General features: G+C 42.5%; 2 protein-coding genes and 1 long non-coding RNA gene across 5 annotated transcripts; 2 read left to right on the top strand and 1 right to left on the bottom strand.

The window, feature by feature from the left end:
* Positions 1-10,905: 10,905 nt before the first annotated feature.
* LOC124667721 lies at positions 10,906-16,150 on the bottom strand. 3 transcript variants are annotated; one of them, XR_006991382.1, is made up of 4 exons: positions 14,886-16,150; positions 12,784-12,829; positions 11,987-12,138; positions 10,906-11,802 (listed from the first exon to the last, which is right to left on the bottom strand). It is a non-coding gene; the product is annotated as an uncharacterized LOC124667721 (long non-coding RNA). The 3 variants fall into 3 exon arrangements; XR_006991381.1 differs by having other exon boundaries at positions 10,906-11,366; positions 11,470-11,802; positions 12,784-16,147; XR_006991380.1 differs by having other exon boundaries at positions 12,784-16,146.
* Positions 16,151-17,619: 1,469 nt separating this feature from the next.
* Positions 17,620-21,149, top strand: LOC124665741 (persulfide dioxygenase ETHE1 homolog, mitochondrial). The gene is made up of 9 exons (XM_047203126.1): positions 17,620-17,992; positions 18,576-18,704; positions 18,818-18,925; positions 20,036-20,170; positions 20,483-20,524; positions 20,612-20,671; positions 20,756-20,809; positions 20,901-20,925; positions 21,054-21,149. The coding sequence occupies exons 1-9, from the start codon at positions 17,729-17,731 to the stop codon at positions 21,140-21,142; spliced, it is 906 nt and encodes a 301-aa protein (XP_047059082.1). The 5' UTR covers positions 17,620-17,728; the 3' UTR covers positions 21,143-21,149.
* Positions 21,150-22,393: 1,244 nt separating this feature from the next.
* LOC124667359 (60S ribosomal protein L18a-like protein) lies at positions 22,394-25,398 on the top strand. The gene is made up of 4 exons (XM_047204653.1): positions 22,394-22,706; positions 23,958-24,036; positions 24,127-24,244; positions 25,135-25,398. The coding sequence occupies exons 1-4, from the start codon at positions 22,409-22,411 to the stop codon at positions 25,192-25,194; spliced, it is 555 nt and encodes a 184-aa protein (XP_047060609.1). The 5' UTR covers positions 22,394-22,408; the 3' UTR covers positions 25,195-25,398.
* Positions 25,399-26,174: the final 776 nt, after the last annotated feature.

A 26,174-nucleotide genomic window follows, 5' to 3' on the forward strand; every position in this document is an offset into this window, starting at 1 on the left:
CCCATAACAGCAGTTTTTAATTTTTTGGTTTTTCAAATTTTTATGGATTTTTGGGTATATGAGACAAATAAAACAAGACAAAAATAAACTAAGCAAAAGTAAACTACGCAAAATAATACTAGACAGAAATAAACTAAGCACAAATAAACTAGACAAAAGTAAACTAAGCAAAATAAAATAAAATAAAACGAGAGAGAGAGGTAGAGTGTACTCCCCGGGTGAACTTATGAGTAGAGCTATGCCTCCCCGGCAACGGCGCCGTAAAACGAGTCTTGATGACCCACAAGTATAGGGGATCGCGATAGTCTTCGAGGGTAGTATAACCCAAATTTATTGATTCGACACAAGGGGAGGTAAAGAATACTTATAAGCCTTAACAACCGAGTTGTCAATTCAGTTGCACCTGGAAAAGCACTAGCAACAGGGGTGATGTGAAAGTAGCAGTAATATGAGAGCAATAGTAACAGTAACACAGCAGCAGTAATAGCAATATGAGAGCGGTGGCACCAGAAAATAGTTGATACTACTTCCAATGACATGTAGAACAAGTATATGATGATGAGAGATGGACCGGGGTTCCCAGCGATCTACACTAGTGGTAACTCTCCAATAAGTGACAAGTGTTGGGTGAACAAATTACGAGTTGGGCAATTGATAGGAATCAAAGCATTAAGATAGAACATCAGGCTTATTAATTATGTAGGCATGTTTTCCGTATATAGTCGTACGTGCTCGCAATGAGAAACTTGCACAACATCTTTTATCCTACCAGCCGGTGGCAGCCGGGCCTCAAGGGAAACTACTGGATATTAAGGTACTCCTTTTAATAGAGTACCGGAGCAAAGCATTAACACTTGGTGAAAACATGTGATCCTCACATCACCGCCATCCCCTCCGGTTGTCCCGATTCTTGCCACTTCGGGGCCTTTGGTTCCGGACAGTGACATGTGCATACAACTTGTAGATACAATCTAAGCAATAAGTATAGAGCTTAAATCTAAGATCATGCCACTCGGGCCCTAGTGACAAGCATTAAGCATAACAAGATTGCAGCAACAATAACTTCACAAACTTTATAGATAGACTAATCATAATGTATCATCCATCGGATCCCAACAAACACAACACCGATTACATCAGATGAATCTCAATCATGTAAGGCAGCTCATGAGACCATTGTATTGAAGTACATGGGGGAGAGTATACCGACATAGCTACTGCTAGAACCCGTAGTCCATGGGGGAACTACTCACGGAGCATGGTGGAGGCGGTGGCGTTGATGGAGATGGCTTCCGGGGGCACTTCCCCGTTCCGGCAGGGTGCCGGAACAGAGTTCTGTCCCTCGAATTGGAGTTTCGCGATGGCGGCGGCGCCCCTGGAGTCTTTCTGGAGTTTCGTCAATTGGTACTGCGTTTTTAGGTCGAAAGGGGTTTTATAGGCGAAGAGGCGGCGCAGGGGGGCACCTGGGGGCGCCACACCCTAGGCCGGCACGGCCAGGGTCTGGCCCGCGCCGCCATGTGGTGTGGTGGCCCCCTGGCCCCTCTCCGACTCTTCTTCGGTGTTCTGAGCCTTCCGGGAAAAATAGGAGGTTTGGCGTTGATTTCGTCCAATTCCGAGAATATTGCCCGAACAGCCTTTTCGGAACCAAAAACAGCAGAAAATAGGAACTGGCACTGTGGCATCTCGTTAATAGGTTAGTTCCGGAAAATGCATGAAATCATCATAAAGTGCAAGCAAAACATGTAAGTATTGTCATAAAACAAGCATGGAACGACAGAAATTATGGATACGTCGGGGACGTATCAATGCAATTGCAGAATCTAAAGGAGATAGCTTCGAGCACTCACACACCGGCAACAGTGCTAGGAAATAGCTTAGTAGTCGGAGGATGTGAATACCTTTTACCTTACCTCCCCGGCAACGGCGCCAGAAAATAGCTTGACTGCCTACAACTGGTGCGTGGTTGACGAGGGAGGAAATCCCTGTATTGTAGCTTTTTGTTCCCCGGCAACGGCGCCAGAAAATAGCTTGATGTCTACGGGTGCTTCTATTCTTGTAGACAGTGTTGGGCCTCCAAGAGCAGAGGTTTGTAGAACAGCAGCAAGTTTCCCTTAAGTGGATCACCCAAGGTTTATCGAACTCGGGAGGAAGAGGTCAAAGATATCCCTCTCAAGCAACCCTGCAATCACAAAGCAAGAAGTCTCTTGTGTCCCCAACACACCAAATACACTTGTCAGATGTATAGGTGCACTAGTTCGGCGAAGAGATAGTGAAATACAAGTGGTATGAATGAATATGAGTGGTAATAGCAATCTGAATAAAATATGGCAGTGAGTAAACATGCAACAAAACAGTAAACAAACGGAGATTCGATGCTTGGAAGCAAGGCCCAGGGATCCCGCTTTCACTAGTGGACACTCTCAACAATGATCACATAATAGGACTACTCTACACTCTTTTGTTGGATGATGAACATCATTGCGTAGGATTACACGAACCCTCAATGCCGGAGTTAACAAGCTCCACAATTCAATGTTCATATTTAAATAACCTTAGAGTGCAAGATAGATCAACACAATTACACCAAGAACTAACATAGCATGCACACTGTCACCATCACACTATGAAGGAGGCATAGATCACATCAATACTATCTTAGCAATAGTTAACTTCATAATCTACAAGAGATTACAATCATAGCCTACGCCAAGTACTAACACGGATGCACACACTGTCACCATTACACCGTGCAGGAGGGGTAAAACTACTTTAATAACATCACTAGAGTAGCACATAGAATAGTAGTGATACAAAACTCATATGAATCTCAATCATGTAAGCAGCTCATGAGATTATTGTATTGAAGTACATGGGAGAGAGATTAACCACATAGCTACAGCGGAGCCCTCAGCCTCGGGGGTGGATTACTCCCTCCTCATCATGGAGGCAGCGATGGCGGTGGAGATGGCGGTGGAGATGGCTCCGGGGGCAATTCCCCGTCCCGGCAGGGTGCCGGAAGAGATCACCAGAATCCCCCGAGATGGGATTGGCGGCGGCGGCGTCTCAGTAAGGTTTTCCGTATCGTGGCTCTCGGTACTGGGGGTTTCGCGACGGAGGCTATTTGTAGGCGGAAGGGCAGGTAAAGAGGCGGCGCGAGGGGCCCACACCATAGGTCGGTGCGGCCAAGGCCTGGGCCGCGCCGCCCTATTGTTTGGCCACCTCGTGGCCCCACTTTGTCTCCTCTTCGGTCTTCTGGAAGCTTCGTGGCAAAATAGGACCCTGGGCGTTGATTTCGTCCAATTCCGAGAATATTTCTTTACTAGGATTTCTGAAACCAAAAACAGCAGAAAAAGACAAGCGGCACTTCGGCATCTTGTTAATAGGTTAGTTCCAGAAAATGCACGAATATGACATAAAGTGTGCATAAAACATGTAGATATCATCAATAATGTGGCATGGAACACAAGAAATTATCGATACGTCGGAGACGTATCAGTACTCTAGCAAGTTCCTATGGTAGTTTCCCTCAATTATATGTCACCAAATCAGATTTTATATTGTTTGTTGAAAAATTTCAGAAAAGGGGGATGGACAACTTTAACTTTGGAGAAGTGTTCCAAGGGGAGACAACAAGCACGGGGAGGCCCTCGAGGTCATCCACCCGATTCAGGCAATCCTACAATGAGGATCTCATCGCACCAAGCTTCGCACCCGAGGAGGACAATGGAGTCCCTAATGCTTCATCCTTCCCATGTTATGACTTTTTGAGAAATGCAGGTTTGTTGAATGATTTCTTGACCCTTGTCGGTAAGGCAGGCTTAACCACCTATGTGGGAGATCAGAGTGAGCAATACTACACGCTCACTAAAATCTTTGTGGAGAGCTTCAAGTTCAACAATAAGCACTTTCATCCGACAGTCTCGTTCAAGATCTATGGTAAACCTATTACTATGAAGTTGGAAAATTTTTGTGCTGCATTGGGTATTGCCCCTGTAGGTACAGCAAGGAAGATCGAGGATAACCCCAAGGAATTGCTGGAACTCTATCGAGGGATCACCAATGATGATTGTCGCACCATTCAGCATGGCAAGATAAGAAACATTCAACTCCCCGCCATTAAGTATTTTGCTTATTACATCGGTACTAGCATTCTTGGTAGGGAGAACACTAGTAACATATCTAGCTATCACCTTGGTTTCTTAATTGCTGCACTCACTCGGGGACACACCTTATCATCTTGGTGCTCTTGTTGCTCGCCGCTTGTCTAACAAGGGGCCTATATTTGGAGGAATTATTGCTTCGCGCGTTTTAGCATATTTAGAGCTTCCTCTTGACCCTACTGATGTAAAAATAACCCCTATGAGGCTCGATATTGCTTCTATGAAGAGTCACCAATTTGTTACGGCCGACTCTAGTTTAGATAACATTGTCTATAGAATATTGTTTGCTGACGGGGAAGAGAGGGAAATTCTTTTGCCGCAGCCAAATTTGTTCAGCATTGACAGGAAACCATGGTCGCGCTCTAAGGAGGAGGTGGATGAGCAATTGAAGATACAAGGCTTCCACCAGCAGCATGACTCCGAGGACGCCGAGCCCTCTTATGACTACACCGTCACGTATCCGGGTGCTTCTTCCAGCACATACCCGGAATATGATCCATCTTCGTCGTACTACGAAGGTGCTACTTCATGGGCACCATGGGATTGATCTCCACTTAGGCAAAAGCCTAAGCTTGGGTGGAGGTATACCGGCATCACTCATTCTTTGCATATTATGGTTGCTGGATACTTGTATATTCTTGTTTAGTTTCTTTGAGTGGTTTTCTAATGAGAGGAAGATGATATTTGGGGAGGTGCTGCCTGAAAACAGATTCTGGACTGTCACTAGAAAAATTCGTGCGCACAGCCAGAACGTTATTTTGAGCTGCCAATTTTTGTGCATGTTCCCCAGGTTGTTATCTAACTTTCATTAGTTGAACATTTTTCGAGCTGAGCAACGGAAGATTTTTGTAAAAATCGATTTCTGTACTGCTGTCAAGTTTTGGCAGATTTCTGCCATCTTGCTTTTCTGTGTTTCTTTTAGTTTTCATTTTCTTATTCGTACTTTGTTTCTTTCCTAAAACACCAAAAGACCAAAAATATTTCTGTTGTTTCTCTTCACCACTTGTTTATTTTAGTTTCTTGATTTTATCTTGCTTTATTTGCTATTGCTAGTTTGCTATAAGAAAACCCAAAAAGATTTTGCTTTGTTTGCTTGCTTCCTTTTGTTCTTGTTTCCAAATTCGAAAACACCAAAAATATTTGCTGTTCTTCTTTGGTTTTGTAAAGTTCTTTATGAGTTCAATGGTCTTCGGTGGCTGGAGCGTGGTTTTCGTTCCATATTGTTCAAGCTACACAAGTGAAAAGGCAATAATGACGATCTACGACAATCTGATTGTGGTGAGAGGCTGGTATGAACTCTATTTGTTTTTTCATTTTTGTACATACACTCATCCATGTGAGTATGCTTGGTTGGTTCATGTGAGGTATATGTCATTTAAGAAAGTCTAGTAGTTCATGATCTCTCATGTTTAGCTCCAATTTATTAATATGAGTAGCATGTCATGGATGTTTGCTTGCATTGTTTTATTCATAAATAGGTATGATATTGTGGTATCCTCCTCTGAATAATTCGTTTGAATTAACTTGGCACATGCTCACGCATGCATATGACTGAACAAGAGTCAATTAAGCCTCAATGATTTACATTGCCTCAGAGTTCTTGTATCACTTTTATGCCTCAGTTAATCTATTTTGCCGCAAGCATGATTATGCCAGTTACTGCTCTCTTGATTGTCGCTTCCTAGTCTATTGCCAGCCTTCACTTGTACTGAGCGGGAACGCTGCTCGTGCCTCCAAACACATGAAAACCAAGTTGTTCCAAAGTGTCCACCATAAATACCTATGCATGGCATTTCAAACCATTCCAAGTAAATTCTCATGCGCTACCTTTAAACCTTCAAAATGCTTCTCAATTTGTGTTAATGTTTCATAGCTCATGAGGAAGTATGTGGTGTTTATCTTTCAACCTTGTCATTTACTCTTGACGGACTTTCATATGGACTAGTGGCACATCCGCTTATCCAATAATTTTGCAAAAGGAGCCGGCAACGGGGTTCCCAGCCCCAAATTAATTAACCTTCATAAATTTATAAATAGACACTCCTCCATGGTATGTGATTGTTGGTTGGCACCCGAGGATTCGGTTAGCCATGGCTTGAGAAAGCAAAGGTGGGGAGGAGTGTCATCTAAATAAAACTAAAATAAAAAGGCACTCCTTCATGGTATGAGATTGTTGGCAGGCACCCGAAGATTCGGTTAGCCATGGTTTGTGAAAGCAAGGTTGGAAGGAGTGCCACCCAAAAATAAAATTTCATGGGAGCCGCTCTTGAAAGTCCGGTTGACGAGGTAGTTAGTGTACCCATTACCATTCGTTGACAACAACAAACACCTCTCAAAATAATCTTACTCCTGTTTTACAAATGAAAAGCTCTAGCGCATGTTAATCCCTGCTTCCCTCTGTGAAGGGTCAATCTTTTACTTTTACATTGAGTCTCCATCCTTTCTTTGAGCATTTTCTTGAGAGCACAACTGTCATTCTTAGTATAATATGCTTGTCCCAAAATATGATTAATTGTGGTATAACTTTGATGCTTTTATCTTTGACAATCACTATTTCTAGTCTTTCTATGAACTTCAGAGGTGCCCGAGCATTTATGTTTTGCTGATCAAATATGGGCAAGCGAGATACCACTCTATCATACTCTTTTATGAACATTGCAATCCTGCTTATATACATGATTCATGATGCTTATTATTAATTGTTGGTACTTTTCCATGATTGACATAGCTATTGGATGATCTTATTTGCATGTATCTTATTATGAACTGCCTAAGTGTTAGCCATAGCATGAGAATATTTACATCATATGAGCAAATGTGTTCGTGAAAGTTCTTTTATCGCTCGATTGTTAACCGAATTGCTTGAGGACAAGCAATAAGCTAAGCTTGGGGGAGTTGATACGTCCAAAACGTATCTACTTTCCCGAACACTTTTGCTATTGTTTTGCCTCTAATTTGTGTATTTTGGATGCAACTAACACGGACTAACGCTGTTTTCAGCAGAATCGTTCGGTGTCTCGTTTTTGTGCAGAAACCCAACTTTCAGGAAAATCCTCGGAATTTATGCAAAAGGTCCTATTTTCCCAGAATACTGACGGAGCCAGAAGGGCAAGCCAGGTGGGGGCCCGAGGGCCCCACACACTAGGCCGGCATGGCCCAGGAGGGGCCCTCGCGGCCCTAGTGTGTGGCGGCCTCGGCTGGTCCCCGACGCCCTCTTTCGGACTACTTATTGCCTTCGACCTAAAAACGCACGGGGAGAAGTCGAAGTCGCCAGAAACCATCCAGAACGCCGCCACATCGCGAAACTCCGTCTCGGGAGCCAGAAGTCTCCGTTCTGGCACTCCGCCGGGACGGGGAATTGGAGGAGATCATCGCCATCATCACCACCGACGCCTCTCCATCGACCAGCCATGTTTCCCTCATCCATGTGTGAGTAATTCCCCCGCTGTAGGCTGAAGGGGATGGTAGGGATTGGATGAGATTGGTCATGTAATAGTATAAGATTGTTAGGGCATAGTGCCTAGTGTCCGTAATTGGTACTTTGATGATATTGTTGCAACTTGTTATGCTTAATGCTTGTCACTAGGGCCCGAGTGCCATGATCTCAGATCCGAACATGTTATTACTTCATCATGATATTCATTGTTTATGGTCTTACCCGCAAGTTGTATACACATGTCGTCGTCCGGAACCAATGGCTCCGAAGTGACGAAATCGGGACAACCGGAGGGGATGGTAGTGATGTGAGGATCACATGTGTTCATGGAGTGTTAATGCTTTGCTCCGGTACTCTATTAAAAGGAGTACCTTAATATCCAGTAGATTCCCTTGAGGCCCGGCTGCCACCGGTTGGTAGGACAAAAGATGTTGTGCAAGTTTCTCATTGCGAGCACGCACGACTATAATTGAAACACATGCCTATTGATTGCTTTGTACTTAGACACTGTTTTATTATTATCTGCAAATGCCCTGCTTGATTGTTACATGAGTTTCTCTCATCCATGCAACGCCCGTTATCCGTCCCCGTGCCTACAGTATTTTAATCCTGCCGTTTACTATAATCACTACTGCTGTTTTTGTTACTCTGCTGCTGTTATTTCACTACTGCTACTGCTATAAAACTATTACTACTGATAAACTCTTGCGAGCAAGTCTGTTTCCAGGTGCAGCTGAATTGACAACTCCGTTGTTAAGGCTTTCAAGTATTCTTTGTCTCCCCTTGTGTCGAATCAATAAATTGAGTTTTACTACCCACGAAGACTACTGCGATCCCCTATACTTGTGGGTTATCATCTGTCTACAATCATATCATAAATGTGCATGCAGTAAAATGTTGGACGCTTGGGCCCAATTTCAGGACTATTAAACTGCCTATAATAGCCAAGGAAACTGCTGAAAGAAGTAATTGCATTTGGGGGCAAGCTAGGGGCCGACAATACTATGAATAGCCGGCACATCTCTGTACCGGCAGTCTGGTCTGTATGCCAGAAAAGAAATCAGATTGCCGGCAAAGATGCAGCTAGGGATGCAAAATTACTGCCGGGAAAGGAAAAAAAGCCAGCAAAACTCTTTGGCGGCAGGATTTTAGCTGGCAGGCTAAACAGCCAGGAAAAACTCTTTGCCGGCGGTTAGATTGCCCTGCTATGTGACCTTTCCTGGCAGATAATGTGCCCCAACATTTGGTTCATGATGTAGTGTTATTCTCCCAGAACCTTATCTTCAATCTATGAAAAATAAACTCCTTAGTTACCATAATACCAGCCAAAAATATGAATCTTCAGATTTACATATAACCTAAGGTGGTAATTCTCTGCTAAATTTATGTGATAAAGTAGGGATGATTCTCTAAAGTTCAAGTTCGGATGCACCTTTACCCCGCACAAAAAAAAATTCAGATGCACCTTCCGGCGTTCCTGGCATATCCGTCCCACAGATTGAACCTTTCCGCTGCTGGTATGCACCTGCGGAAGTGCCCGCGCCTACGCTGTAGTGTGACGGTGGTAATTATATTTAAGACCATCACATATGATATGATTGATTATGATGGTTTTGATGCAGTTCGGATCACGATTTTGTTGGAAAAATATATCGGACGGCACGAATTACAGTCTAACACGGCAACGGCAACAAAGAGCAGGCGCAATTCAGAAATTCTACCGATGGGTCATAGATAAATAGTTGCATAACAACAGGAAGAGATTACATGCAGTGACATGGATCATAGCGGTAGGAATCAAAAATTGTTCTAGGCTTGGTATCTAGGTGTTGTATCCCTCAATGTGCTCGGGGATTTTTTTCGCAGCCATTGCTCCCGAATATGTTCACCTTCATTGATGAACTCACCGTGTAAATGAAAAACATGGTAATTCTTCCATGAGTAATCTGTTACCAAGCAACTTTTCAGTGGGAATAGACTCAATAATAAAGGCCAAAGAACGTCCGTTCGTACCAAACATTAAGAAAATTTGTGAAGCAACCGAACGTGCAAGATCTAATAGGAATTACTTGACGTAAATTCCCCAAAGACAATCATCCTGCAAAGATATGTCATCTCCCAAATACTGCCGATATCAGTCGAGCGGATTTCTACTATTTGTGACATATACAAAAAAAAAAACAGGTATACACAAATGCCAAGATAAAAAAAAGCACCGGAAAACATGCCTGCCAAGCTTCCTTGAACGTGTTGTATGGCCCACGGTTGCGTGTTGTGACAGTTGAGTGAAAATGCTGCATTTTAGGAGTCATTGACCGACGGCAATTTGAATTTGTATCCACCAACCTGCAATACACAAATCTTAGTGTAGGTAACAATCGCTCCGGCTTATAAAAATTTGTTCAATATTCGTGCATTCAGTACTACCATACCTCGTGTGACCGGAAACCATCAGTAGCATTAATAAAATTTAGCTCCTCACTAATTTATAAACTTCCTTATTACTTTTTAGTTATGGGCAGATAAGCCTTGATGTTGAGAGAAGCAGTTGGAGACCGAGCTTGGATCAGCACAGTAAGTATTACTGATTGAGAATGTAATAAGAGGAATCTAAGTAGATTGCATGGAATCTAGTTTGGCATTGTTTGAAGTAATCACAACTTTAGGAAGCGTCTTGGGAAATCGCCATCTGCAAATGAAACCTAGCAGCGGGAAATCACCATCTGCAAACGAAACCTACCAGATTAAGAGAAAATTTGATATGCACTGTTCCATTTTTTGTATTGTTGGTATAAATTGTCAATTTATTCAAAACCGTTCTCCTAACTGTATCTGGAACTTCTTATAATACCCATTGGTTCTGCATTTAGACAGCAACTTGTCTGTAAGATATAAGAGTAGACATGCTACAGAAACTAAATGCAAGGAAACGAAAAACATTGCATAACAATTCAGGAACAGCCCAATGACGTGACATGAGCGGCAGCAAGTCGTAGCCATTGGAATAAAGCATCGTGGCCCATATATTGTGCAAATGAATTGACAACTGTAGGTGGCGGCCCTGAACTTCGCCACAATAGGGGGGGAAAACCAGCAAGTGTAAGACTGCCTATTGAGGCGTAGCTAATCGAAAACAGATTCCCCTAAAAAAAAACTAATCGAAAACAGATAGTTATAATTAAGCAGTAGCAAAACAGAGAATAGTAATCGACTGAGAATACATGGCAATAGTACGTGCATAGATAGTAATATGAACGGAACAAATGATAACGGTAGAAGAGCTAGGTCAATATATTACATGGCATATGATAACACATGAGTGTGCAAGGACGTATTATACAGTGAAGGTGATGACAGCCAAAGTAGTAGATCTTTAACAAAACAGACATAACACCTATGAGCACAGATAACTCGTAGGACTTGAGGACATGGTCTAAACAGTCTACTGGTCCTTGATATAAAAAAAAAAGGCATACACAGGATAAACCTATGGGCCTTGAACAACAGAACCATGCCCCAAAACAAAGCCTACTTGCTACATATACCAGCCAGAGAATAGCTTGTAGATAGTAGAAACGGTAGTAGATGCAGTACTTCTGACGACTGAATTATCCAATCCTTCACTCTCTATGCGAGTTGTATGATACGTGCGCGAGAACGTGTGAAGCAACCTAGTCATCATCTCAGAAATGCAATCCCTTCTTCGACTTGAGGTTCTTACCAGCACCATCGTTCTTGCAGTTTGTTCTTCCAGCAGTATCAGAGGCAGTCTATAGGCAGAAGGCATTGTTTGTCAGAAAATCAAAAACAGAGGTGCTCTGCTAAGACAACACAATTTTAACTCATCGACTATAGAAGCTGATGATGGTGTACTCTGTGGCATAAGATCCATGGACGGTGCCGGAGTTGAAGTTTCACCAGGGCCTTGAACCTGCTTTGGAGTTTGAGGAATAGGGAGACCCTTAAAATGCCTTGTTGCAGAGTAACATTGGCACAGATAATCGGCTCGGCAATCTGTAACTGGAGGTGGCTGTGCAATGCATCTAATGATTCACACCTTGGGAGTGACAATGACACTGAATTCTCTTCCCGTGATGGCAAGCAAATCATGGGGCACTGCATCAGCTTGACCTCTGACACTTGACACAAGCATCAATGCCTCTTTTCCAAAGACAACTTCTCCTCAGGGCCCAAACAAATATAAGTCTGCAAATTTCGCGGTATGAGGATTGGCTAAGTCAGCATCAACTACTTAGACAATGAATCCGTACTTGATAGAGTAATAGCACAAGGGAAAAAAAAGTTGGGCAAGAACTTGTCACAAACAGGACAGAAAAATGTATAATAAATACAGCGGAAATCAGAAGACATGGTGAACAGGTGCGTGTACCTTGGCAGAGGTACAACAGTAGGGCACCGAGGACATTTGTATACTCCATCCGCTAACCTACTTTCTTCCAGCATTCTATGCAGCTTATATAATACCACCCCTTTTTTTGTGAGAACTTCAGTGATTCTAACAGATATCTTGTAGCGTTTGCCCTAAACACATGTACCAATGGATTTAGCAAAGAGAATGCATAACTAATATTTCAGCAAAAGCACTGGAGTTCATTGCGTAAACCCTAAACCTTGTATACTGTAGCCTTTTTAAAGATAATGGGCATATTAAATTCGGATTTAATATTACATCTGATCAGCTATTTGATGGAATATATGCACAAAACTGAAGAAGCTCAGAGTGGAATATATTTTGCGGCATGCAAATAGAAATTCCGGAAAATTGGAGAGCATGCTGCACTCTCATGATTTAGAAATAGGGAATTTGAATGTATATACTGCACAAAGGACAAACATCTTATATGTAAGAGCATAGCAAAGTGACAGGATGGCATATGTGAGTTAACACCACTGAAGTGGTGAACTTTACTTTCAGTACACTATACGTTAAGCTCATCATCGTTTCTTAATGTCTAGCGTGCAAGGAAATCTGAGAAGCAGGCATCATATTGATGTAGAATATGGAAATGATGAGAAAAGGAATGTACTGTGCAAATAGATGTCTTCACTTTGAAGATGTACAACAGGGCCTTTCCTCTTCGTTCTTAAATTCAGAGGAAAACCCACTATCCAAAGATATGTGCAGATCTATAGGGATTTGAAGTTAGTAGTCACCAAAGTGTGTACCTGACTTGAATCTTTTGCAGTATAATCTGTCATCCGGACATACTGCCTAGAAAATATAAAGAAATAATTTAGTAACCTTTGTGTTATGGAAGAAATAAATAAAAAGTTCAATGATGTATCAAATGAACACAAGGGGTGAGAAAATAGCTTGCAGAACCATGTATGAATCACAGTAGTAAAACTCTCCGTAACCAGATTCCGCATAAATAATTCAGGTACCAATCAATAAAAATTAAACAACGTAATATTGATAGTACAGCTGGAATATAATGACTAAGAAGATTTAGATACAGCATTTGCAATATTTCAAAATATACAGAAACTTCATACTTTCAAGGCCAACTAAAGTAGTCCATTCTTTTAGCTGGCCATCAGACCAACCAGAACTATTGTAGATGTAGCAAAACAAACTGATACTCCCCAAAGGAAAATCTATAAGATATTTCTTATAAGAGATCCTAATAATTAAGGAGTTTCTAAGAAGAAGAAACTCTAGCTTCACAACATATGAATCAGCGGTGCAAGTGCATGATAGCAGGGAAGTTCAGACAACAGATAAATTAATGGTGGAAAAACCCTCGGTGCAAGGACCACTGTGGCGTCATGTTGCACCCTGCTGGTAGCCATGGGTGCAATAATAATAGATATTTCTATCGTACATATTATGACTATGGCACGGTTTTGGCAGAAAATCATGGGATACACGATGGTAAATATTATTTTATCAATTTGAAGAGAAAAGTTGATTTGCTATCACATAATCCTCAGGATCACGTTCTTGACAAATATCATCAAACCTGTATACACCAAGGTAGATTGAAGAAGCAATTCAAAATGCAGATCACAATTCCATATAATTTTCTAACCCAAGGTAGATTGAAGGAGGAATTCAAAATCCACAGTTCAGTTCCATATAATCGGATAACCCGTGAGCACCTCGATAAATTTTCAATGTTATAAATGAACAAAAAACTGGTAGGTGATGATGTTCATGCTCCTGCTAATATGAGGAAAATGATGTCCTTGTGGTTAGTTAAATAGAATATATTGACAAAAACGCACAATAGGATTTTGCTTGTTTTAATGTAGTGTCATGGTTCAGTAATAGAGATGTTAGATGGGTATGTTAACAAAAAGCACAATAGGCTTTTGCTTGTGTTGATGTAGTGTCATGGTTCAATAATAGAGATGTTAGATGGGACTGCAACACGAAATTGGTTTGTTTTGCTTGCCAGTTGCGCGCTTAGACACATCGAATAATATGTATTCAAGCACTTGAATAAACAAATATCTTACTAAACATAAGATGAATAAATCATCCAGTTACCACAAGGTAAAATAAATTAACATCCAAAAGATGAGCCAAATGAACGATTAGTAAATAAAAAGTTGATGTTGTACAGACTTAGGTGTTTAAGCATGACACTTCACAGTGAGTACCTTTTGTTTGAATCACATCGGAAATACATGAGACAATCCTGAAGCCAACATCAACTTTGCCACTCTCTAATAAGTGGTATCCAATATATGTTCTTAAACATGATATAAATGTCAGGGAACTGAATTTGGACTGCACTTCCAAGATTTTGGCGTTACTAAGAATACTCATTAAATAAGAAACGTTAAAAGCATATGTTAATACTGGGAGAAATACAATCATCTAACTATATTTGTGTCTCCATCCATATACAAAATTTATCTTAAGATCAGCAGTAGTATTATAATTATGATAAATCAAGCTATCAACAAATATCATTTCAAGCTGTAATGGAAACCTGTATATATTTGGTAACAATACTTATCAATGGAAGGTAAGCAAGAGCTGAACTAAGTTGTTGGAGCAAGTAACTATAGAAGTGTGTGGAAGCCAACCTTCGGTATACTGAAATAGCTAAACGAAAATACATGGGATATATATATGATCAACAAATGGCTCACTTCAAATACATATTTTAAGCATTCATGTAAGAAATAGCGTCTGAGTCTAACTTGCATATTAGTACATCACACAAAGAGTCGAACAGAACAAATAGATGGTTGCAGGCATATATTAGAACATGTCAATGCAATTTGTTTATATAAGAACTGTAACAGAAACTTACTGTGTTCGAGTCTTTTTTCCGTCAGAATCCCATGACCAGCTCCCCTTCTAGATCTATTGGACAGAAACTTACTGAACAATATAAAACATGACCCAATTTATAACAGTGAGGAAATTAGGTCATCAGTCTCAGAAAATTCAGAAACTTTAAACAACAGAGTAAATCACGATTGGAAAAAGGTTCAGGCTTTCCCTTTGCAAGATTGAACATGTAACAGAACAACTGGAAACACAAAAAATCGCTACTACCGAACCTGCAATCTATCGTGCTCCATGAGTAAATCTTCCATAGAACCATCGGCTCTCCATGGACCAACAAAACTGCTAGAAGACCAAACCAGCTAGACGCGGCCTAGGCTCGGCGCGGTTCATTGCAGTACGCACATACCTGCAGTAGTAGCACCCGTCTGAAGAACGGCCGTATGAGAAGATGAAATACACTCTCACGCGTGCAGGTGACAGGGAGTGCGATGGAGACGATGTGATGGTGTACTACAAAGTGAGCGGCAGGATGTCTGCCGTGGACTCCATCCTCGTGGAGGCGGCCGATTTGGTTGTTCCGGAGCAGCCGCCGGGATGAAGACCGTGCCCCTCAGCGACATAGCGGCGCCATGTCCAGCCAAGAATCCCGCAGATGAGGCAACTCCCCACCCGCAACAGCTCCTCCCCACGTGCAGCACGGCGAACCAGTCCGGCGGGGTCGTCGGCCGCCATCCAGGTGAGGAGCTACAGTGGAAAAGGCAACGCTGGGGGCAGCTAGAGCGCCTTGATGACGGCCAGCACTCCCAGGGGGACCCGATCGAGGCCATGGCCGACGCCCGCGAAGGAGACCGTGGCAGTGGGTCAGCACATCCCACCGCTTCTCCCACTGTATCCCCGTGGCATGGCCCGATGAATAACCGCCCAGGGAGCACCACGAGAGGACCGCCGCCACTGGGATCCCCTCCGTCCATGCGCCTCTTCCCCGCTCCCGCCGTTGGATTTCTCTGGTACCACCATCCTCTGCGCTCCGCCCTGCCGACGACGTCGTAGTTGTCGGTGGCGGCTGTTCGGGGCAACCGATCTACGGTGGCTGCGGAGGACTGCGGAAGCGGCTCGGTGATGACCACGGCTTCGGAGGACCTACACGCAAGGCCAGCGGCCAGAGAGGAGATCGGCCAAGGAAGGGCTGGTGCGGTGAAGAATCTGGCAAGATGGGTGGAGTTGGAGCACGGTAAGATGAGGATGATTAATGTGGAGTTCTCCGTAGATGAGGTAGATGAAGCTGAAGGGAGGGCATCCGACGTGTAAAGAATTGAGAAGGGAAAGAGGCAAGGTCAAAGCGGTTCTGATCAGGTGGCCCACTATAAACAGCAAAAGCCACACAATAAATAGACCAATCTAAGATAACGGGCCAAATCACACACGCGTCAGCACCATACGGACTGGTTGGTTCCCTAAAATTTTCTGACGACACCCAAATTGCACACGGAAAGAAACACTGCAGGAATTAACCATCAAGAAACCTACGTGTCAGCTCACAATTAATCCAAAAAGTAACTCAAAATTATGAGAAAAATCGAGTTGGTTCAGGTTTAGTATAGTAGTTATAACTACTATCGTGCTTGTCCACCAACATGTTCTCGCAATTCACAGGTGTACTGCAACATGTAATTCCTGATTTGTCACTTTGGTCAGTGACCAACTTGGTTCCTACGCGCGTACTAGAGACAAACAAGGAAGTGAGCATCAGCGTGCTGCTTTAATTATTGCTACTAGTAGTACTTAAATATATCATCTGCACATGTAACGCAAAGTTCGGCTCGTCATTTGTCTGATGCTCCATCTTGCGAAACAAAGCTGCAGAGAAATGGAGCCACTAGCCTTTTAGTAGCATAGTGATGCAGTACTAGTAGTGCCGTTTTCTCACATTATTTTTTAGAAAAAAAGTTTTTTCTTCCCTCGGCATCAATCGAGTCAAGTTTGAAATGCATCATAGTTTCTCACGACCAGCGACCCCTACCGTATGTAACCGTCGCGATCAGGAGGCGATCGCGGTTCCAGCCGCCTCCCGTCAACGCTACGAATCTATCCCTCGTCGATGGGAGAGTTCCGTCTTTCTGGTTTTAGGGTGAAGGTTTGGTGGGACGACGCTCAGTGGTGGCGGCGACGTCTTCTTCAATAAAGTCTTTTCGGCTTTAGCCCCTTCTCGACGATGTTGAGAAGATTGTGCAAGTGGTGTGCTTCTCGAGGACCTCTTCTGTCTAGAGGGGGGTCTTCGGATTGTAGTGCAGCTTCATCGACGGTTATTCCTTTCTCTGGGATGGATTACATGTTCGGCGACTTCCGGTCCGCATCCAACAGCATCAGATAGACTCAGGAAGGAGCAGCGGCGACGCGACGTCGACCCGGTCTAGAGGTTGAAGACAAAGGACATTTCAAGATTTTGTTGTAATTTTCTTTTTTATTGAGTTTCGATGTTTCTCATTCGCAAAAAATACCGAGTCAGGTTTGAAATATTGGATAGTTTACTCTATGCTTGTACTAATTCGTTTTTGAAAATCTTCCGCGCAACTTCAGTTCGATAGCTGAACCAGCAAATAGAGTTCAGATAGGAAGAGGAAATGCCCCCAAATCCGGCACGCATCTCCACCCCACCACCGGATCGCGCCGTCTCCCTACCCCGCTGCCGCTCCCATCCCGGCACCTCCGCCGATCTCGTCACGCCATCGCGACCATCGCCTCGCCGCGAATTCTTTATTCGCTGCAGGACCCCGTCCAAACCCACGCGATAAGAACCGAGCCAGCCTTGCTTTGCCGCTGTTTCTTGCTTCCTTATATAATACCACTACAAGGTCAGCTCCGATGGTGCCGCTCCGCTTCTACCGCCACCTGATCCCGCGCCTCTCCGCTGCAGCCAGGTCGCCCTTCTCGCCCGCCGCCGCCTCCTGCGCTCCCCGCCCGATCTCGCAGCGCCCGTCGTACCCGCTGCCGGCCCTCGCAATGGCGGCGTACGGCACCGGTGCTTCCGCGGACAGGAGGCTGCTCTTCAGGCAGCTGTTCGAGAAGGAGAGCTCCACCTACACCTACCTCCTCGCCGACATCGCCGATCCCGAGAAGCCCGCCGTGGTGAGCTCAACTTACTGACCTGGGTTCGTTGGGTGCCGTATGTAGGGGTAATTTTGGTTGGGTAGGTTCGTTTGATTTGGATTGGATGCCAATGGGGTCTGTCTGGGGGATACAATAGCAGAAATGCACAACTGTTAATGTACATACCTAGGTTTGTGAAATTGCTCCGAATAGGCTCAAGGCAATCATACAGCAAAGTAAATTTCAGGCTCTCTTCACTTTATGCATGTCTTCAGTTAACACAAGGCTTGCTTTTCTGTGTTGTCTTTTGTTGTGGTTTGGGTTGTGCGCTTGACGCGTGTGTGTTGTAACTCTTGGTGTAACTCCTAGCCGGTTGATGGCTTCGTTAATTCAAACCCGGGCTCATTTCGAGCCTTCCGTCTAAAAAAGTTAACACAAGGGAAAACTTCAGACTTGTGACGTATTAGAAGGATAAGCCTTTGGCTAGATCAGAAGCATTTCTTTCTTGTTTGAAGATGATCAGGAGCAACTATTGCCTTCATCACTGTTATGAATTAAATTTTGAGTTGCAATTTTTTGCACGATTTTCTTCTTCTTCCTAACCTTTTCATCCTGTTGCCAGTTGATTGACCCTGTTGACAGAACAGTGGATAGGGATCTCAACCTTATCAAGGAATTAGGCCTGAAACTCATCTACGCTATGAATACTCATGTGCATGCTGATCACATCACTGGAACAGGATTAATAAAAGTAAGTACTTCTGGATTTCTCCATAGGCTTTGTTAAAGTTTGATTCTCCTAGTTTCAACGTTTTCTTCTATATGGTAATTCATGATCATCCATCTGATGGGATGTTCTTGCAGACCAAGCTACCAGGAGCGAAATCTGTTATCTCAAAAGCTAGTAAAGCAAAAGCTGACCGTTCTGTTGAGCATGGGGAAAAAATACACTTCGGCAACCTTTTCCTTGAGGTATAGTAGTAGGATATTTGGATTTCGTTGCCTCTTTCATTTAGTTGTTAATATATGTATAGTATAAGTTACTAGTTTCTGTATGTTGTAATATTATGATCAGATCCTGCAAGAATAAACAGCTAATCTGGATTACAGAAAACACTATATCTGGGTCTTGTTCAGCACTTCTTTTGCTTGCCTTTGATAAATCATTGAAATTGGAACTCTGGAACAAGAAATTTGGAAAGTGAACCTCCTGAGTTTCTTCAAATGCGCAAAATTACAGCAGCTGCCTTTTTCTGTAGAAGCATTATTTATACTACCTTTTAGTAATGAGCGCTTTATTACTTAAAAAAATCAATTACCCGCTCGATAACAGCACTACCGTTAACTACAAAAAGTCGAAAGCCCTTGTTACATATGGTCAGCTGAACGGATTGCTTGTACTGGCCAGAGGCATAATTAATGTGATCTGTCAAATACATTTTTATAAAACATTTTTCCCAAGCACACATCTAAAACGACCACAAAATAGCAGAAATCTTGCAACCAAACTACCAGAAGCTAAGAAAACTAAGGAGCCTAACTAAGCAAGCAAGATCAAGGCTGAGACAATGCAGCTAGATCTCAGAAGGTTTATATCTTATAATTTCCTGTGTTTTACCTGTGCTGGTGTACTAATGTTAGCAAGACAAACTACAGTTCTGCATGCGGTTGAAATTAGAAGAGTGCAATGTTATAGGTTAGAATTATATAAAAACGATCTGCAGTTTGGTTGTGGAAAGTAAGAAAATGTAAAGTTGTATGGTCTAATACTCTGATATATGGTATGCATTATATTACGTATGTTCCTTTGCAAGTGCTTTGTCATTGCACTCATTCATGGAGGTTAAAATTTCTTTGTTTATACTGAAAGTTATTTTTAGAAATGTAGTGTAATGCTGACATAGCCACAGCTGTTAAAGTATAAATAAAAATGATCACCCAATTGCTGGAAAGTGCAGCACTAGATTATTTATGTTGTAATTTATCTTTCAGGAAGGCAATGTTCTCATAAAGCTTCTAGTATTGGCAGATATGGACATATGGTGAAATTTCTGACAGCAGAAATGGTGAAATTCTTTCCAGGTGCGAGCTACTCCTGGTCATACTGCTGGGTGTGTGACTTATGTAACAGGTGATACTCATGATCAACCTTCACCAAGGATGGCTTTCACTGGTGATGCCTTAATCATACGTGGATGCGGAAGGACAGACTTTCAGGTAATGTTATAACCATGCTCACTTCTTTATGATCTAGAAAATAGGAAAAACATATTTTAAGGAAATACCAGAACAAACAGGAAAAGCAAATATCTTAGGGAGATACTTCATAAGGGGAAGTGTTCTGGTGTTTCAAAGCTAAAGACCAGTTTTAAGGCACTAACATTTATTCTGCCTGCTGTACTTCATAGTATCAGTAGTCTGTGAGTCAACATTAGTTCTGCTTGTATGCAGATGTTCAAAATTCATGGTTAGGAATTCTGTTTGACCATAGATACTGTATTGGTAGCTCTAACTTCTATGCCATTCCAGGGAGGAAGCTCTGATGAGTTGTATCAGTCAGTGCATTCACAGGCAAGTACATGAAACGATGTATATCATACAAAATTGTGACGAAATGCATGAACTTTAACTAACTGAAAACTCTCCATTCCTCATCAGATTTTCACGCTGCCAAAGGATACCCTGCTTTATCCAGCCCATGACTACAAAGGTTTCACAGTAAGTGGCATACTCTACTCAGCAAGTCAGCATCTTAAATTTTGCCAGCCAAGTTGTGAGTCATTTGACTTGTATTATTTGCAGGTAACAACTGTGGAAGAGGAGGCTGCCTATAATGCCCGGTTAACAAAAGATAAGGTACTTACTAATTAAGCTAAAACTATTCATTTGGGTCGAAAAAACCTTTTCTTGTTTTTTGCTAACAATGTTTTACCTGTTCTTTTTTCAGGAAACGTTCAAGACAATAATGGAAAGTAAGTACTCCCTCTGTTCCAAATTAATTGACTCAGCTTCCTTGGATCATACCAATCTATCTCCTTGTACTACTTTCTATGTGAAACTGAAGATAAATTGACCCTTGTTACTCTCTCTCCTTGGGCAGACCTGAACTTGTCTTACCCAAAGATGATCGATGTGGCTGTACCCGCAAATCTGGTTTGTGGTATCCAGGATCCACCATCGAAGGCCTAAGCTGGTCCTGCTGAAGCTTTGAAAATGGTGCTGGTGTTCCTGATTGCTGTGAACTCACGAGCGGCCGGAGATGTTGGCAGCTGTGGTGTAGATTAAATAATTTGTTTGCTGCAACATTGGGAGGAAATAATGAGCCATTGGCTGATGTGGCCCCTGGTTCTATCTGTAATTTTTTTCTTGGGATTGGGCCCTTGGGGACGGTACCATTTTATTATCAGATCAACCAAAAGCTTCTTCTGCGTGCAGTACAATGCTCTCGCTGCAACGGAGACTCCAAAAGGAGGTCAGAGTTTAAAATATTCACATAGTTCATTTTTATGTTTCAAAAAATCTGAAAAAAATATCCAAGTAAATATAGACGTTTAGTATGTATGTATAAATTGTGAAAGAACTACGTTTTCATATGTGACCTAAACAAAAAGATGAATGTGTAGACAAAAAAGTTATGCCTATTTAGAGCCACATTTTTATGATTTTTTGTTACATCCAAAACGTTTGCAGGCCAAAATCTAAGGTATACCGTGTTTGCAAGCCATTTCTGGCACCATTCTTATGCAAATATGAATGTTGTAACATCATACTCCAAAAACAACAGATCACTTCGAAAGAATGATACTTCCACATTAATATAAGATGTTTTAGCAAATTGATTTGGTTTTGCTAAAACATCTTGAAATTGTGAGTGGAGAAAGTACCTCTTCATTAGAAATTGCAACAGATAATTTTCATGCGTATATTACTAGTTGTTCTATTGAATTTTATGAGGCTATTGAAACAGAAAACATATGCGTGAAAACTCAGTACTATCGTTTTTAATAGTACGACAAACCTGAGAAGAAACAAACTTGTCAAATGTCAATGATCTCAACACGCAAGCCTGGTTTGCTTGGTGGCTAAGGCGAGCAACACGGTTCTTTTGTGGCCTCAAAATCTACCCATTTCTTGTGTGGCATTTGGAACTCGTTAAACACAATGAAAACATCAGCGCCTTGCTAATCGTGGCTACCGTTGCTGGCAATCGCCACGCTTCGTTCGAGAAACGGCTGTCTGAAGTCTGAACCGTGGCTATTCTCACCTCTTCCTGCCTGATTAGCGTGTTGCGTTCTACAGGCTGGACTGCCACGCTGTCCGAACGCCATCATTAACAAAGCCAGCTAAACGCATCAAGACCGTGACAGAGCTGACTAATCCTCGGAAGCCTGCTGCAGTCGTCTCCGTCTCGATTCCCCACCGCCCGCGCAAACCCTCCCCGCCACCAGCAGCGCCATGGGCGGCGAGATGCCCGGCGCCGACGGCAAGGACCGCTCCGCCTCCGCCTCCGCCTCCGGATTCGCGCCCTCGGCGCCGCCGTACCCGCAGCAGCAGCACCAGTACGGCACCTTCGGGCCGCCGTCCGCCTCCGGCCAGTTCCAGCAGCCGGCGGTCGGGGTCCCACAGCCGGCCCCACCGCATGGCTTCCAGAACTACCAGCCGCCGCCGCAGGCCTCGTACGCGGTCTACCCTCCTCAGCAGGCCTACTCGGCCGCCGCGCCCTACTACGGCCAGGGCTACCAGGCCGTGCAAGGTACGGGAAACCCTTGTTGATCATGTGCTTCTCTTGGCTGATTCCTGTGTTATGAATCATGTGTGGGAGCTGGGGTGCCTTTTCTGTTGTTGGGGAATTGGTCATGCGCTGTTGATTCAGTGCAAGTTGCAAAGCCTGTGGAGAAATCAGCAGTTGATGAAGACCTGTTGTCCCTATTCCTTATGATCTGGCACAGATTTTGTTCAGTTCAAAATTATTTAGCTACAATGAAACTTGAAAATGGAAATACTAGATTTATCTCACATAGATCATTCTTTTTATTTTGTTTTTTGAGGAATCTGGCAGGAGCACTGCCTTTTCTGTTAGGAGTGAAATAGTTACATCGATAATTTGTTTTGTAAGGGGAACAGACGCTACAGAAACCCCAAAGTCCACGTGCGGACTACTGCCAGTGCACTTCCGCACTAGCCGCCTGCTGATTCATGTCCCCTGAAGCTAGATATGCCACCTCTCGGTAGTTTAATGTGGAAGCATTGCAATTTTCCAATGTCACCCAAGATTTCGGGGATTGCCCTATAAAACAAATATTGTGTTAATCTAGGGTTCTAGGGTTACCAAGCATATAAATTCCCCTAGTGGCTTCATGCGTATTAGGTTTATGTGCCATTTTGTTTCAGTTTATGACTCTTAACATAAATGGAGCGTACTCTACTATGTAACGTCACTCTCTCGAGAGGCTGCCTGTTTGCTAGTATATGAGAACATTTGCGCTCGAGATTTGTGATAAATAATTTTTTCAGGGATACAGCCTTTTCCGTTGCATATTTGACCATCACTATTTTTCCGATTGTAGTTAATTACATTAGCCATGTCGTTGCAGAAGCTTTGGAGGTTAATAGAGAAACTGAATTATCTAGGCTTGTGTGTTCCATTGTGCTGATACCTTATATGAGTTGTAAAGAAAATGTCGTACAAAAACATATCAAAAGGTCAAGTAAACAAATGGTCGAACAATAAGCGGTTTTTTAATAGTTCACAGTCAAGTTCTTAAGGAACCTTATGTTAAAAAAATAAAATCTTAAGGAACCTCATGATGCTTTTGTCTGGCATTGTTTATGCAAAACAACATAAAACATGATTCATCATACATTTTTATTTGTACATGAAGAATGCCGTGGAAACCCCAAATCGATATATGCAGTTTCCTTTGAGGAAGAAATGATATGAACAATTACCATTGAAGTTGTCATTAACTTGGCTTGCTCATTTTATCATGTTGCTTTTTCTTAGGTTATATACCTGTTGTTGAAGGAAGGCCTGTGAGGATGCGACGTCTTCCATGCTGTGGCCTTGGCATGGGCTGGTTTCTGTAAGTTTCTCTGAACATTTATTATCGTACATTGCATCTGAGAAACTTGGATTGGATCCTGAGGACTGCTGTTTCTATTGTTTGGAAAAGGTTCATTATTGGCTTCTTCTTTGCTGCCATTCCATGGTACGTTGGTGCTTTTGTTCTAATCTGCGTCCGAGTACATGACTACAGGGAGAAGCCAGGATATGTTGCTTGCACTATTGCTGTAAGTCTTTTCTACCAGCATAATTCTATACACTTTCCAAGTTACTGCCAGCTACTATGTGTTTCTAGTTTTCCTTGTGCTGGTGAAATTGTACATCAGCTCTCTTTTTTTCTGGGGCTTCAGATCGTGGGTGCAGTATCAGTTTTATCTAAAATAGTTATTACTGCATGCAAGCCACACAGACAATAGCAGAATCCTGCCGTTCATTATAACAGTACTGCCTATGATGGATGGCATTACCTTTGAGTAGGGAGACGCAAATCAAAGACTGCAGGCAACCACATAGGCGTGCGCCCTCTATCTTTTGTTAAAAGCGATGTGTACTGGTTAAAAAAGTTTTTGACATTGCTTGTTTAGCATCAACTCAATTATCAACCGATATGATGCTGCGATTAGCAGTTATACGGCATTTGTGTGCACATACTTAGCTAGGTCTCTACACTGAAATGACAAAGAAGTTGACCTGCAAAATATACATCACTGCATGTAAAATTTAAGGAATTGTCGATCCTATAAAATGTACTCCCTCCATTCCTAGATATAAGGTGTATAGTTTTTTGAGAAAAAGTCCAGAATATAAGGTCTATTGCGTTGCACAACTTGTCTAGACAATTTTTTAAGGGATTTGATTGTGTTTCCTTATCTTTTGCAAACTCCTCTATTTTCTCACGTCAATTATCCAGGGGTAATCCTGCCCAAACCCGGTGTAATTTTTCCTCAACTTGCGTTCTTTAATATTCATGTCAAAAACTATACACCTTATATCTAGGAACGGAGGGAGTAGTACTCATGGCCTCGCATTACGATTCTATTTTTCTCCCTTTTTTTTGTTATAATTGAATGCAGAGACGTAGACTAACTGTAGTTTGAACTTTTGGTGCCACGAACAGGCTTCACTTGCTGCACTTGCCATGTTGCTTGGTGCCACAAAAGGAGCAGAGGTGTGGTGAACTGTCTTGTAATATCAGTGGTCTGCTTAATTTATATGTTTATTCTTCCCCTACTTTTTTCTTTTTATGAGATGAGAAAACTTCCCCTACTCTGTTGAGTATTGTACATGTATTCGTAGAAAGATTATAGTGGAAGGAGTGATTCACCATCATATGTGTTGTATGACCTATAATTATAATTCTAGAGTGGAACGGCATTGATGATATCGGTATTGTGCTGATTTAATTTACCCAGTAATGGTGATTTTTTCTCAATGGTGACAGGAGAACTGATATGTATGTTCATGAACAGCGGAAATGATACATGAGACGCACACTGTTCTTTTAACTGGTTGGAAACCGTGAGAAACGAGCAAGCCATCTAGGGCACATGAATTTTTGTCTGTTTTCAGATTTGGCCTGCTAGATGCTGCATAAGTAGAGCTTGGCCTTGTTTCTGCATTTTTCGTTTGGTTGCTAACAAAACATTCTGGTGCAGTTTCGCCCCATGGTTTGGTTGCCTGCATTAGTCGATAAATTTGGCCGTATGCTGAAGTTTGGTTGCATGTAAATCTAGGATGTGGTTACCTTGTTTGAACATGGTGATCTTACCACCACCAAACTCAATCATAGCCATTACGAGGCACACACATCAGACATAGCACACATAAGTACTGCACTTAGACTCATAATTGCATATCTTTCTATTTTTAATAGGTGATCCTATTTTTCTGCACATGCAGACTTTCACGTCACCAAGCTTGCTCCCATGCATCCTCATTCGTCCATGTCATCATCAGTTACCACTAATTCTGGAAAGAAAACGCTACCTCTGTAGTTCCTCCACAAACGTTTCAGTTTTCTATCTCCTAATTGTAATTGAAAACTGAAAGCCATAAATCTCCCATTAGCCTCTTTGGTTACCCTGGAATCAAGCCCCTTCACCTCCCCACCACCATACGGATGTCCCGACAGCTCCCCTCCTTTGTCTCCCATCTTCA

Source organism: Lolium rigidum, chromosome 6 (genome assembly GCF_022539505.1).
Source record: "Lolium rigidum isolate FL_2022 chromosome 6, APGP_CSIRO_Lrig_0.1, whole genome shotgun sequence".
NCBI classification, from domain to species: Eukaryota; Viridiplantae; Streptophyta; class Magnoliopsida; order Poales; family Poaceae; genus Lolium; species Lolium rigidum.